This window comes from Chelonia mydas, chromosome 2 (genome assembly GCF_015237465.2).
Source record: "Chelonia mydas isolate rCheMyd1 chromosome 2, rCheMyd1.pri.v2, whole genome shotgun sequence".
Classification (NCBI taxonomy): domain Eukaryota; kingdom Metazoa; phylum Chordata; order Testudines; family Cheloniidae; genus Chelonia; species Chelonia mydas.
The window spans coordinates 9,632,598-9,648,765 of NC_057850.1; the positions used below are offsets into that span (position 1 = coordinate 9,632,598).

The following is a 16,168-nucleotide window of genomic DNA, read 5'->3' on the forward strand; positions in this document are numbered from 1 at the left end:
ACATGACTGGTATTAAGGACACACTGCACCTGCAGGCTTGCTAACAGCGAGCTCTATCTCATTTACTCTTTCTCAGCAGCCAGCTACTGAAAGTTGCATCCAGAATTGCTGGCTGTACTGGCAGAACCTGAGCTGTTGTGGAATTGTGTGAATAACCAGGAGACTATCCTCTGTATCTGGGGAGACCTTGTCGGTCGGGGTGGTGTGGTATGAAAGTCCTCATGCTAGAGACAGCATCTCATCACAGACTAATCAAGGAGACGACCAGGGAGCTTGTACGAAAATGCAATTGCCTGTTCATAGTTGATGGCTGTCGTTTAATAACTGGGATTATTACCAGCTACCACTGTATCAATTTTAACCTGCTCTATATAAAAGTGTCTCACTCCTATTATCTGGACTGCCTCTGCTAATTCAGAGATAACTAGTGCCACCTTTGAACCCCTGTTCATCACACCCACAATCACAAAAAGCGTCCAGGGTTTTAAAACTACAAGGGAGCACGCACCCTGAAGGTGCTGATGGTGAGTGTTCTTTTGTACGTTTAACAGGTTTTGGGGTTTTTTTTAACGTAAGTCTGTTGCAGTGAGTAGCGGTTAAGTTTACTTTCATGTTTATAAGTCGCCACCATTAGCTGCCACCTACTATTACCTTGTCACCGTTGCTACGGTAGGTACCTATTTTATTCTGTTGCACTGTCATTGTATTTTGCTATATTACTTTTAAGTAAAGCTGCTCACGGATCCAACTTGCCTTTTGCATCGTTTAGGCCAGAGAGTTGTTCCTGGATGCTACCAAGGTACCCTACCAGAGTTATATAGTGCTTATTCAGATGGAGGCACAGCCAACTGTCATCCTTTCTATAAGCAGAGAGCTGCTGCAGATAGGTGGACTGAATATTCCCACCTACCCAACACCGCTGCTAGGACCTCCCCAGGATTTTCATGATCCTTAAGAATATCAGACTCACAAGCAAGACATGAGCACTTGTCAGCTTCCAGGTGATCCACGAGGGAAGAGAAGGATACAGCTACTTATAGACTATGATCAAGTCACCTCTTAACTAGCTCTTTGTTAAACTGAACAGACTGAGCTCCTTGCGTCTTTCACTAGTATCTGCAACAAACATTACCAGCACAGTGAGAAGGCCAGTGAGTGGTCTGAGGCATAAACAGTACCTTACCACGTCCAATAAATCATATGTCACAATTAGTCTGATTAAATCCTGACATTTGCATCAAGAAGGGAAAATGTACGAAAGGAAAGGGACAGACAACTTTAAACAGAACTGTGCCTATTAATATACTATTATAGTATCTGATAGTGACGCCTTGGAAAAAAGCCTGCCCGACGGAAATGAGCTGTGGGAACAAAAAATATACTTCAAGCAAAGAGATTACAAAGGAGTGTACAGGTTCTCTAACACTATTAACTAAGCATGATTTACTTTAGAAATTTTTCAGAAAGGAAGGCCTTCTAACAGCATCTTTGGGCTGGATCACAAATAGCTCATAACCTTATGTAGAACAGACTTAGAGACATGTTGTGAGAGAGAGAGAAAAAATGTGCATCCATCCAAGATGGGGATTCACCCAGAAATGGGTGGTTGCCACCAACTAAAAGATGTTTTTCAGTTTAGCTGGAGAGTAGTAGAACTTGAGGCCTAGGGATGAGCGTACTAGACTAGACCTCACGAAATCTGGGTTCTATTCCTGCTTATAGGTGACCCTAGGCCAGTCATTTCATCTTTCTGTGCCTCGGTTTCACTAACTGTAAAATGGAGAGGATACTGATCTTTGTAAAGCCCTTGAGATCTACTGATAAAAAGTATTATTATTGATGTGTGTCAGGACATGGATAGCATACAAACACACTGGAATGGAAATACCTGTTCAATACTCCTGAAACCCTTAACTTTTTGAAAAGAGCTATACTCCTGTAGATTAATCCAACAGCAACAATGTTTTGTAACGGTCTGGACTCTCAGTTTGCATTGGAGACAGAATCACACACTCCCAGTCTCCCTTTCAGTTTGTTCTGGCACTGGAATCACCAGCACTGCCCATTTGTAATGTAACAAGTATTTGTAACATTAAGATTAATCATACAGAATATAAAGATCTTGACTGTTCTGATGGAAATTTGCAAATCAGTAATGTGACGCAAGGTACACACCAGGATTTAATGTATCCAATTACAAAATATGAACACGTCTCAGATTAAAAAAAATTAACTGGGACAAGAACAAGTTGTAACTTCTACTACTGGCTTCTCTTTGACTTATGTTAGGAACTTGAGCTGAATGCCAAAAAAAAAGATAAAAATACCTTGGAGGTATCATGAATGAATAAAAATATCAATCCCACTTCAGGCCAAATCCTGTTCACTGGAGGTGCTGGAGCATGGGAACTGTGTACAGGAGTGTTCTGGGAGAACTAGAATCTTTTGCCCCCTCCCCCCCCCCGAAGCTGCAGAGCGGAATAAGTAGCAGCAAAAGACACCTTCCTGCCCCCAGAACTATCTTCATTCCAACTTGCAAAGTCCTGTTCAAGTCAGTGTGTTAGAGCTCTTCTAAAAAAAAAAAATGAATAAGTTGGAAAAAATTGTTAGCGGACTTAAGATAGAGGATAATACTGTTCCTCCATAACAATGATACTGAGATCTAAGTGGTTCAGAAACCAAATTAGTGACCAGCATTGCCCAAAAGAGCCACCGTAGCGTGAGTTTCATTGTTTCATCTACTATTTTTATTTATATATTATTCTCACAGCAAAATGACTGACCAAGTGTTATTATTTTTATCAACTACAATTGGTTAAGAACATAGTAATAAGCATCCTGATTGGTTAATAATTAAATCACACAGTATTTTAATATCACATGCTGCAAAGAGCCACAGGGGACCCATTAAAGAGCCACTTGCAGCTCCCGAGCCTCAGTCTGAGTATCACTGTTCTATAACAACAGAAGGCCCAAAAGAGGGAGTCTGCACTCTTTGTATACTGCAACCGATGCTTTGTGGGGATTTTTGCTGGTCTAGCATTCTTGGGGAATGGGAAGAGCCTGGCTGATGGATCTGCAGCTACATGGATCCATCAGCCAAACCGCGCTCTGCGATAGGAATTAGGGAAATGACGGGAAGTAGAGGCTGCTGCATGAGACTTAATATAGCCAAATCTGAGTACCCAACTGCTTTAAAAAAAAAAAAAAAAAAAAATCAAACTGAAGGCTGAAGTTAGAGATTGCTAATATTCCACCTACACTGAGCATGCTCCCCAGCTTTTTGCTTCAACCCGCCACACAGAATTAAGCTTTCAGTTTCAAAGCAGATAAAATGGACAGAGGTGAATGCTTTCCCCACATCAAAATATTCTCTTTCCTTGTGGATAATGCAGCGAGCTAAAAGCCAGGAGAATGCAAGATCTAAACTTACCTACTAACTAGTGTTTCATGAGGAAACTGACATGATCATATTTAGAGCTGGGTGAAACTTTCTTTACTTCTGCTACATTGCACAGATGGGCCAGTGATAGCCTTTTGTTGACTGTATCCAAGGTCTCTGAAAGGTTTTGTTTTATCATAATGGGTGTTTGTCCACTAGAGAAGCCAGTCTCTGCTCTGTGCATTCTGAAGCATCAGTAAGAGGTTTAAGATTATTAACATGCAAAACCATGCTCTGATGCATCCCTATCCTCTGTCTGCCAGAAGCTGGGAATGGGAGACAGGGATGGATCACCTGATGATTATCTGTTCATTTCCTCTGAAGACAGGATACTGGGCTAGATGGATTATTGGTCTGATCCAGTATGGCCATTCTTATATTCGGTCTTTATGAATGACTATAAATTAGCAAAAAGAAAAGGAGTACTTGTGGCACCTCAGAGACTAACAAATTTATTTGAGCATAAGCTTCCCTGAGCTACAGCTCACTTCATCGGATGCATTCAGTATTTTCCACTGAATGCATCCGATGAAGTGAGCTGTAGCTCAGGGAAGCTTATGCTCAAATAAATTTGTTAGTCTCTAAGGTGCCACAAGTACTCCTTTTCTTTTTGCGAATAGACTAACACAGCTGCTACTCTGAAACCTATAAATTAGCATTATGATGGACAATGAATAATCATTGGGCCAGGGAAAGTGAGCGATTGACTATTTAGCCTGGTGTTTGGTTAGGGTACTCACCTAGAGTGTGGAAGATACAGGTTCAAGTCCCGCCTTCAATGACTATTTATAAATGGAACAGCTTCACTAGGAGAGACTGATAGAGCCCTGTTCCACAATATCCCACATAACCCAGTGGTTAGGGCACTGGCTTGCAATGTGGAAGACTCAAGTTCAGACCCATTCTCCACATAAGGCAGAGGGTTTAACTGAACCTGGTGACCCACAACCTGGGTGAGTTTTCTAACCACTAGCCTAAAGCTTATAAGGGATTCCTCCACAACCTTTTTTTTGGGGGGGAAGAGAGATAAGAACTATTCAGCAAATTCATGAATAGGTTCTTGGAATCTGAGACTTAGCATTCGTTGAAAACAGCAGAAACTCGTTTTTTTTGTTTAGATTATTACAGCAGGCCTACAACTGCAAGTTATTCAGCACTGTACAAATGTAAAAAGAGTACCTGCCCTAGGGAGCTTACAATCCACTTCAGACACAAGCATATAACATATTAAACAGGTTGAAGATGAAAATATGAAAACTTGAGATGGTAGCCTACACAATAAACTAAGGCTACAGTAGTCAACAAAACAGTTTCCCAAGTTCCACCCCATCTCTTGGCCCACCGCTAAAGTTGAAGTATTTTAAGAAGTTTTAGAAAGTAGCTTATTAGTCTCACTGTTAGGCCTTCAAAACAGTGTAATTTGGGAACTAAATCCTCCTAATTTGCCTCTGGACTATCAGAATCCAAGTAATCATGTATTCCTTCACATGGAATGGCTAGGTCACCTTATTCCATAGTGTGCCTCACCAATTACAGACAAGTTTACTTATCCTCTTTGTGAAACTTATTCTGTTCACAGTGAACTGTTTTAAAATTTCCCCCAAATAGAGAGACCTGTAGAGTTTGAGATCTTTCAGGGAGAATCTAGATAAATCTGTATTAAAAATCAGTTCCCTGCAGATATTAATTTTGCACAGCCAGATAAAATCTCAAAGAACACCAACATTGGAATTTCTTTGAAACTGCATTTCTATTTGTTACTGTTCAGGGGGCTTTTGTTTTAATTTTGTTTTTTCCCCTGCCTCATGCCGTAATCACTTTTAACAAACTCCAGTTTTATTGTCACTCAAACATTCCCACTACATTGTCAAAATTTGACAATTCATACATAAAGGACTGACTGTAAATGTATTTGCAGCAGAGGCATAAATGATAGAACAGTAATACTTACCAAGAAAGACAGTCCTTAAGGGCATTAAAATATGGATATCTGGATATGACACAAATAGCAAATGGTACGAACCAGCCAAAAGCTTTAGTAGTCTGCACAGATTCCCTGTGGGCTTGCCCATTTGAAGAGATATAACCATCCTATAAGAAAGCTACATATTAATATTGTGATGTTACTCATGAAATTATGGTTGGTATTTTTGAGGGAACCTAAGCAAGTTAGACACCCAACTCCCATTGAGATTTGGACATCTAACTCTCTTAGACTCCTTTAAAAATCTCAGTTTGTAAAGATTAGATCCACGTACTAAAAGCAAGTTATTTGCACTATGAACATCTACCAAAAACACTGAGTATATTACTCACAAACATTAATGTACCTAAAAATATTCTTAAGGCCAAATTTTGCTCTCAGATACTCCAGCACCATTTCCGCTAAATTCTATGGGAACTGTGCTTGAGTATATGGGCACAATATTGTATTAAGTGGGGAGTACTACTCTTAAAGAGTTGTTCCAGATTGGTATCAAAATACACAAATATCCAATAACTTATGTGAGGCATCCAATTAAGTACGTATTATTAAAATGTATTACCTAATATTTAAGTTTTATTAAAAGTGTAAATTAAAAAACATACTTGAATAGGTTGGTAATACTGTGCAACAACACCATAGGTTCTGTTACCACAGACATCTGTGAAGACCAGAAAATGAATGTGATTCTCTTTTGATTCAGAAGTTATGTAAAGTCCTCCTGCAAATAAGACAAGTACTTTTCAAAACATACATTACTGAAAAATAGTTTGTTTTAATCACGCAGCTTGCATTGCTATAGTTACAGCAAGTATTATGAGACTTGTAACTTTACTTCCACTGTAATGCTTCATTTTAAAGGGATTATAGCACACCTACATACATAATTCACTTGATCTGAAATTGTTATACAACATCTTAAGCCATACACAAATTTCACTGGACAAGTGAAAACACTACACAGCTCATTTTGTATTTGTGACATGCCAAAAACATATCACAAAGTCAAGCTGATGGACTTCTGCCTATGTTTAGTTTTTTGTTTTTTTTTAAAGAGGCTTTTGGGAAATGGTCTCTATTTTAGGGACATCCTAATATATATAGTATTGGAGTGGGAAAGGGTATTCATTCGTATTTAAAAGGATATTTTCTTCAACCTAAAGGCAGAGAAGAGGGGAGACGAGATGACAGCCTTAAAAATACCATAAAATATAGGAAAGTAGAAAAATTTGATTATAAGCTCTCTTGGGCAGGGAGCATCTCTGTTCTGTACTTGTACAGGCCCTGGCACAATGGAGTCCTACTCCATGAGTGGGGTTTCGTGGTACTATGATAATACAAATAAAAAAAATTAACCTGTCAATATCCATAAACAGCAGCAATAAGGGAAGAGGTATTATTATAGGCCACCAAATAGATAAAGTGTTTATAAACATCTCTTAACTAACAGTTAAATGAAAACCACATCATACCTGGAAAGCATAGTTGTGGCAAGCCAATAAGATCAATATCTTTTGGAACACTAATATCCTCAGTATCAGATGCTTTCTGTTCCCCATTTGGATTTTTCAAATTTTCAAGTTTAGGTCTCTCTTTCTTTTTTCGGAAAGAACGTCGTTTTGTTTTATTGAAGTTACTACTATTTATATTTGTCGCTTGAATCGCCTCTTTGCTGATAAACGGAGGCACAAAAACTGACAGAACTTCTGGATCAAGTGGAGGAAAGTTTTTCTCTTCTTTCTGAGCAAGCTAAAAACAAAATAAATAGACATTTATTGTTGTTCTTTTTAATGTATTTAGCCATATTTTCCATTCTGCCCTAGTGATTGTAAATGTGACAAGAATATTATTTTCTTCTTTCCAGTTTCTTCGTTTTCCCTTCCACAATCTCATCCTAAGCCCATTGAAGTCAATGGAAAGACTCCATTTGTCTTCAACAGTCACAGCATTAGGTCCCTTATCTTAATCTATTCATGATTCAAGCCTTACTATATCAAAGATTTCTCTTTGGCAAGCAACGCTTCCAAAACTAACATCAGCACATACCAAAAAGATACTTTTTCCTCCTTTCATGTGTTAAGAGTAGACCCAAATAATTCTATTTGTCTTACAGTTTTCTCAGAGATAAACAAGAACAAAAAGGAAAATATGTCCACATCCCCTCAAGTGTATCCTTGGTTTCATAAAAATTACATTTCTTTTATACTAGTTTTCAAGAGAGACCATACTTTTACATTACCACATAATTTTATACCACGGTCAAAAACTACATGCTACCAACACTATCACACACACGGTAAGAGGCATTTTAAGCACTAAGGGTGTAATACTGTACCTACGGACCTTAATAAGAGTTTTCCTTCTGACTTATATAGGTACATGGCCAGACCCTATAAGATTATGCGGCAAATTGCAATGCTTTCTGGTAAGTAGCTTGGTAAAAAAAAAAAAACCTGTAGCTCTACAAACTCTTGCTCTCTCTTTTTGTAACAACTTACCCTGGAAGATTGCAGAAGATGGGCAAGAGGGTGCTCCCTTACATGCTCGTGACTGAGTGGTGGGGCCAGATCTGAATAGTTCCATCTCTAACTCTTTGGCTGCAGGAACAGATTAATTCTACAGCCTCAAAATTGCAAGAGAAAATTTTGTGCGTCTTAAGGGTATGTGGAAACTGGGAAGCTAGACCTCACTGTGACTGAGTATGTGTCTCAATCTTCAAATTTTTGCTTCAAGGCTAAGGGAAGGATGAATCAGACCTATGGCTATTTACTTTCAACTTCAAACATAATATAGTATGTATACGAAAAATATTCCCAAAGACACAATGCTGCCCTTTCCCTCCTGTACATTTTTCCACTATTTTGAACAGCTCAACAATAAATCATTGCTTCATTTAAAAACAGGCCTTTTTATATCAAAAGTTTTGGAATTAAGAAAAAGTTTTAAATGACTTAACTCTTTGAGCACGGGGTTGGACTAGATGACCTCCTGAGGTCCCTTCCAACCCCGATATTCTATGATTCTATGAACTCTGTGTAATGGTTGGGTCAAACCAGCAAGTTCCTCCAGACTGGAGTGTACATACAAAAAATATCTTTGAAATTATATATTCCTTCTAATTTTTCTGTATCTTCTGCTAAGTGTACTGCAATAGTATATGTCAAAGAAAATAAGGGTGAAAAAAATCACGCTTCTACAAAACATTTAAAGACATGGTCTCTGCCACAAGCACTTTACAATCTAAGACAAAGGCTAGATACATATCCACTGGGAGATCCAGAGGATGGCAATTAACTTAAAAATATATTAATGTAATAAATTGGGGTGGTGACTGATTTATTACTGACATGGTAAGAGTCTGAAGCTTCATTTTTCTCTTAATTGGCAGTTTTCTAATGTCTAATGAAGTAATCGAGAAACAAGACATTTCTAATCTGATCAAAACATGCTACTAAGCATTTTAGAGGGAAAACAAGGAATTATCCCTTAGCCCTGAAACTGTTATATAAGAAAAAAAAAAGAAGTTACTTTGGTGGCAGCAATCTTAATTTGTATTAAACCCTCTACAAGAGAATTACCAAATTCACTTATCAGTCAACTAATAATTCACTTGTACTGAGGGCTGTGACATCTTGTGGGGGTTGTAGTTCATTTATGTAACTGTCTTCAGCAGCAGCATTAAATCCAACCTCTCTCGTTACTGCATGGTCAGTTCTGACACAGTGACCTTATTGTCAGGATCAAAGTCAGCTGACGTTAAGTTTTCTAGCCAAAGTCATATAGTTTAACCATGCAGTTCAGTGATTGGGAGGGAATGTCAACTTTCACCTTCTATATATTTATCATGCTCTTCCACTGTTATCCAATAATATCCTAGAAATCAGTGATGGAAAAGATGACACCCCCCGCCCCCCCCCAATAATGTGCTAGGTCATGTATAGGGGACAGACAAAGACAGACCCTGCTCCAAACATCTTACCATTCCAGGGGAAGAAAATGAGAAGACAGGATAAAATGCACTGGAGGATCCAGAGGAGAGTGTAATCTTAGATACATTTGTTTTGTTTTCCTGATCTCATTCTCTTCTCATCTAACATTAGAATAAAGAATGTTTCATGGAGCTTATTTGTGGAGGCCATAGAAGAAGTGCCTCGGGGGGGGGGGGGGGGGGGGGGGGGGACAGAAGAGAAGAGGAGTTGAAGAAGAGGATTAGAACATGCCTACTGGGACAGAGAAGTCCTTCCATGCAGAGAAGACAGCACAGAGAAGGCAAGAAGATAGGAGTGAGAAAAAGAAATGAAAAGGGCATAAAGGCAGATGTGCAGAGGCTGAACTTGGTGCAGGGCGGAGTTTTGAGGGAGACAGGCAATTTAAACTTTATATGGTGGGTAAATGGTAAGGGATGAAGAAGCCTAATCAACAAGTAAGGGAGATATCAATTTAGCATCTCACTTTGTATGGACAGGAGAATGATGCAGGCAGGCAGCCAGAAAGCAAGGCAGGAGAAGATCAAAATATGTAGAAATTGAGACAAAGGAAAGGTTTGTTTTTTAAACAAAAAAGGAGAAGTGGCAAGAATTGCTGACAATTTGGATACATGGAGAGGAGAGGGAAGACTAATAGCTAAAACAACAGAGATTAAATCCCTGCTTTAAGTACAAAAGACTCAACTCAGCTTTAACTATGGAGCCACAGCCAGCCCCTCACTAATAAACAGAGAACACAAAATAAATTATGTAATTTTGTATTTAGTTCAGTAAAACCTCCCATTCTTAAACATTTACATGGAGCTCACCCAGAATTTCCAATCTGCCAAACCACTGTGCTGCAGAAACCAGGGGGCCTGGCCACAGAATTTGTATGATGATAATACTATGACAGGGACCAGAATTTCTCCCTTATTGTTTTCATTTTACCTCATTTCAGTTGCCAGACACCATTGCTAATAATTAATAAATTATTAGAGTAGTTTTACTGTAGTTTAACTGTACACAATTTTAAGGACTGATGCAGTGTCATCATGGGGGGGGAGCAAAAAACAAATACAAAAGTCAAGAGTCATATCTTTAAAAAAGTCAAGTAACAGGACTTACTTTCTCATGTTATTGCAAATACTATGCTTCTCCTAATTCTTCAGAGTTGTTTTTTTTTTTTTAAAATGGGTTCCTCCCCTGGCTTGAAGAGGAAGAAATTAAAGTCATAGCTGAGAGTTTACTGGGCTGGTCCTTTATTTCTCAGCAGCATCACTGATGAGCTCCAGCGTTCTAACAGCCTCCCATGCAGTCCATGGATTCATTTGGCAAGAATCAATATTACAAATTTGTCCATGTTTTAATATCATTTGAAGACTCAAATTAGTTAAAGGCCTATGGGTTTAATCACAATTAGCTGATATAATGCTGGATGCAATTTATCCTGGACTGTGCAAAGTCACAGTCAACACACTCTGAGATAAATGGATTCTTCACAACCGTGTTCAGATATGGTAAAACTATGTACAGTAGTGTAGATCAGCCCTAAGGAAAACTGGTTCATCCATTTACCATTACAACCATAAAAAAAGCTCTTCATGTCAAACCTACAAAAATGCAATGAAAGGCCCCTACTACAATCTTCAAGCTCTTGTACTGAACTCTACTGCTGGCTAAAATCTTATATCATTCAAAGTGAGTGAGTAGCAGCAAAGAGTCATTTGAACCCACAAATATGTGACATGAAATTGCTATTGAAAGAAAGCACAGAATAAAGTTGAAGAAATGATGTAAACAGTGTCTATGAAACAAAAGGGATTTTCCAAACCAGCTTTTGAGAGGTTACATAGACCAGGAACACATCAATCATTTTGACTTCCACGATCATATCTCTAGGGTTGTGCTTATGAAATCCTTAACTTCCCCTTGCTTCTAGTAGGCTTTTTTTTGTTAATGTAAAACACATCCACTACTAAACGCCTGCCTAGCAAAAGATCATTAGACAGTTGTTTTGATTGATCAGTTTTGATCAGACAACAATGTCACCCTTTACGTACTGTTTTTCTGAGGAGTACTTGGCAACTTGCTTACATGCAACACAAAGGAGTAACCATCGTGGTCACCAACACCACAACATGCCAGGACATCAGGATTTGCCATCCCACAGTTCGGGCTCTTTTAGCCAACCACAAAAGTCAGACAGAATCATTGTGATCATCTATCTAGTCTGACCTCCTGCCTAACACAAGCTATAGAACATCCCCAAAATAATTCATATTTAAACTAGAGAAGATGATCTGACCTGACCAGATGGGGAAAAGGAATCAGTTAACAATACCATCTACACTGCTATACCCTGCATAACTCTAAGACACGAAGCTACATTTCCTATTACTCACTCCTGAGTGTGTCCGTTTCCTCTTCCACCTTTTTCTATCTATCTTTCTCTTTCTGTCTAGAGAGAGTCAGTTTAGCCAGCCGAGGGAAATCTATCTTTGAACTGCTTTGCTGCATTCCTTTTGACAAGCTAAAAGTGATACCTTTCACTTCAGATCAGGCTGCTAGTTATTCTAGTCACAGACATGCAAAAGGAAAATAAGAACAATCTAATACAGTATTTTTCAGGGCCAGTGGAGTAAAACTAGGCTCCAAGAATGAAGAACTGGGTTATGCCACATGATCTTCCAGCAACAGAACTGTAAGCATCAGAGAGAGACACTACATTCCCCTATCTTTTGCTATTCTTTTCTCTCTTCCCTTTTGATCATGTTTTGTCATTAGAAGAAACAGGCTTAGATTTTTAACAACCAAAGGTGAGCGCCACCATTTGAAAGTGACTACTCCTATCAATGACATTTGATGCCCTCTGGCAGACCATCAAGGGTTTTTCAAAAATATAATAAATAGAGTAACTTGTGATAACATCCCAGAAGTTTTATCTAATCCATGCAACAAACCCCAGCTTCATGTTGCCATAACCGCACTACTGAAGAAACCTGGATCTAGCGCCCTCTGGAGTCAGATGCTCCTGTATCAGCCACAAGGTAACTGACTGCTCTACAAATGTCTTCTATCTTAAGTACTTACCAGGACAGGGCAACTGCATCTATGTTTTCCCTTACTGGGTCAGCATTGGTACCCATTCTCAGGCTTCCAGCTCTGACCTGTTGCCTTTCTTGGGTGGAGACCCTGGTCAGAAGGGAGAGAGACACAGGTATCTCCAGCCTGAACAGTTCCCTCTCTTCCGTGTGTTATCCTCAGCAAAAAAAAGTTAGTCTACATAAATAGGCCTGCTTGCTTCTCCTCTCAGACACAGTGTAACTACCCTTAGTTATTAGCTACCACACAGTTCTTCCTAAGCAAACATATTTTATTCTTAAGGTAAAAGCACTACAGAAAAAATGTATTAAAAACAATTTAAAAACCCTCCATGCATGCTAATTAGCTTACCAGAGATCATAAGTGTTCTGGTCAGTGTCAGTCCTTCCAACTCTTCCCCAAGGATTGGGGCCCTCCATGGACTGGAGGTCCTGTCCATTTGCTGGATCAGAACAGAAAGCCCTTAGCCTGTTTAAAATTCAAAAATCTTTTCTTTGTCTGATGGTCCCTGGAGAATCCAGTTTGAAGCAGTATATGCAAACCTCTACAGGGGGTGTCTTCAAAGGGCTGATAACCAGAGGAATTACATTAACATACCCCATCCTCCTACAGGAACTACATATAATCTCACAACAACACATAAGCAACTGCATTTTAATACACTGGACCCCAAACATATTAAACTCAAGTCAGTGAGGTTTGTCCAAGATATTGCCATCAGTCACACTTACATGACTCCTTTTACCACAGTATCTAAGCATCTCTCAAATCTTGTGTATTTATCCTCAACAAATATTACACAATACTTCCCAAACTCCATTTTACAAATGGGGAAAACTGAGGCACAGATCAACCAAGTAACTTGCCAAGGTCATATAGGAAAGTCTGGGGGGGTTTAAATAATTGAACCCAGGGTCTTCCAATCTAGGCTAGTACTCTAGCACTCTTTCCTGCACCCCAACCACCTGCTCCAGCCCTGATCCCCTCCTGCCCTCTGAACCCCTTGGCCCCAGCCCAGAGCCCCCGAACTCCTCATTTCTGGCCCCACCCTGGATCCCACACCCCCAACCAGAGCCCAAACCCTCTCCCAAACCCCAACCCCAATTTTGTGAGTATTCATGGCCTGCCATACAATTTCTATTCCCAGATGTGGCCCTCGGGCCAAAAAGTTTGCCACCCCCTGGTTCAGATAATACTTAGTCCTGCCTTGAGTGCAGGGGAACTAGACGAGAGGACCTCTCAAGGTCCCTTCCAGTCCTATGATTCTACATCGCAAACACTGACAGGGGCATGTCTGGATTCCCCACGTCCCTTTGTAGGCTCCCATCAAGTTGTGACGGGGTGCTGATGCACAAAGCCTTTCTGAAGCCGCGTGCTGAAGTTATTCCATTGCACCGAAACAGACCAGTGCAACCTCACCGAGTCAGGAACAGCCAAACTCGGGCAGAGCACCCTCCCTACATCTCTCCTGCCCATCACGCTAGCAAAACCTTGTATTTCGCAAGGACAAGCTATAGCTCAAATTCAGTTAACTGCCAAGAAAAGAGAGTCGGATTTCTCCCTTACTAACGCAAGATTAACGGTGCTGACTCTTTGGGAGGTTCACTCTGGGGTCACACGGTCCCAACCGAGGCCGGAGAGGAAGTCAGCAAAGCAGGCGGCTTTGAGACTTCTCTCATCCGCTGCGTGGCCAAGCAAGCCGGTTCTCACCGCTAGACTAGGCACGCCGGTCTGTCCGGCCAGCCGGCGCTGTCCAACCCACTGCCCACAGGGCAGCAATTCGGCTTCCCCGCGGCAGCCCGGCTGCGAGGCTGGGGCGGCGCGCAGGGCAAGAGGGTTCCCCAGCCCGTCGCTGCCAGCCCAGCAAGCCTGAGGGCAGCACCGGGCAAGCCAGGCCGGGAGTTACCTGGTACGCGTCCTCCACCCTCTCCCTGGGGGCTCCCGCCAGCACGCAGATCTCCAGCAAGCCTGAGGGCAGCACCTCCTCCATGGCGCCGGCACGGCAGCCGCCCTCAGACTCCCCTCCTCCCCCGGGCGGGGTCGGGCACCTGCTCCCGAGCCGCGCCCCCCGACCGCGCTCCTGGGGGCGGGAGGAGAGAGAGAGAGAGAGAGAGGCGCTCCACGGCGCAGTCAGCCCCTGATTGGCTGTCTGCCCCATTGCCCGCGCGCCCCCGCGGGACGTGTAGCCAATCGGAGTCGCCTGCACAGGTTGAGGGCGCGGGGCTCCTTCCTTCCGTCCTCAGCCGCGGCAGCCAGACTGTCCTTCCCGCAGCACTTGTGCGCACAGAGCGGGAGGGGAGGGGCGCTCCGCTGCTGCCCCCTCCCCGAACGGCGGGGGGGGGGGGTGTTCGTGACTGGGGATTCAAGGAGGGCCGAAAGGGACCAGTAACCCAGTTACACACACCCCCGTCCCCTGGCGCCAGCTGTCTCGTTCCCCTGCTCACACACACACACCCACCTCCTCCCCTTCCCGCCCCCCCCCCCCATATTAGGGTTGAAAGCCATCCGGGATATCTTAAGAAAATGACATTACCTCATGTTGGGGGAGAAAATCTCTGGGAATAGTTTCAGTCGGTGTTGGCAACCCTACCACATAGCCTTCACCACCATCTCCTCCCTTCACACACACACACCCACCCACCGCTCTGCTGGTTCCCTCCCAAACTCCTACACACCTCCCCCTCAGCTGGCTCATCTCCCCTCCACCACCACCCCCCGCAGCTGTCTTGTTCCCACACACACCCTTCCCCCCCCCGCCCCCCAGCTCGCTCATCCTCCCACACACATCCTCCCTCCCTGCCTCCTGCTGGCTCATTCCCACACCCCCTTCCCCCCTGCTGGCTCATCCCCCCCGCCTCGTTCACCCCCTTCCCCCCACATCCCTCCCCCCAGCTGGTTCATTCACACACAGAGACACTTCCCTCCTCTCAACTAGCTCATTCCCCCCTCTCCCCCAGCTAGCTCATAGCCCCCCGCATGCACACATCCCCCCCAGTTCGCTCATCCTCCCCCCCACACATCCTTCCCCCCCAGCTCACCCCCCTCCCCCACGGACTCAGTCACCCCACACACACACTTACAATTACAAACCTCCCTGTAGCTGACTGGTTCCAACCAAAACTCATACACACCTCCCCCCCCCCCCCCCCCCCCAGCTGGCTCATCCCCTCCACCTATCCCTCCTCCCGGCTGGCTCGTTCCCCCCCCCCCCCCCCATACACACATCCCTTCCCCTCAGCTGGCTCATCCCCCCCTCCACTTCCCTCCCCTCAGCTGGCTCATTCCCCCCCCCCCCACACACACACACACACCACTTCCCTCCCCTGGGCTGGCTTATCCCCCTTGACCTATCCCTCCCGTCAGCTGGCTCATTCCCCCCCACACACACACACCAGTTCCCTCCCCTGGGCTGGCTTATCCCCCTTGACCTATCCCTCCCCTCAGCTGGCTCATTCCCCCCCACCCCACCCCCGTTCTCTTCCCTCAGCTAGCTTGTTTCCCACACACACACCTCCCCCCCCCCCAATCTGGTTCATTCCCCCACATGCACACCCCTCTCTGCTGCTGGCTTGTCGTCCCCCCATAGCCCTGCCTCCAGCTGGCTCATCCCCCTCTTAGCTGGCTTGTTCCCCATGTACATGTTGCTCCCCCACTGTCTCACCCTAACACACC

At 43.0% G+C, this 16,168-nt stretch overlaps 1 protein-coding gene across 3 annotated transcripts in view; it reads right to left on the reverse strand.

Annotated features, from left to right (window-relative positions):
* DENND3 (DENN domain containing 3) overlaps positions 1-14,775 on the reverse strand; it is a 66,789-nt gene extending 52,014 nt beyond the window's left edge. Inside the window, exons 1-4 of one of the 3 annotated variants that reach the window (XM_037891935.2) lie at positions 14,403-14,775; positions 6,899-7,175; positions 6,032-6,147; positions 5,394-5,533 (exon numbers count right to left, since the gene is read on the reverse strand). In XM_037891935.2, coding sequence (XP_037747863.2) covers positions 5,394-5,533; positions 6,032-6,147; positions 6,899-7,175; positions 14,403-14,654 — 785 coding nt within the window. In that variant the 5' untranslated portion in view covers positions 14,655-14,775. Of the gene's footprint in view, positions 1-2,327; positions 2,357-5,393; positions 5,534-6,031; positions 6,148-6,898; positions 7,176-14,402 lie in introns of those variants that run through there. The other 2 variants (XM_037891937.2, XM_037891938.1) reach the window with 2 other exon arrangements.
* Between the last annotated feature and the right edge of the window lie 1,393 nt (positions 14,776-16,168).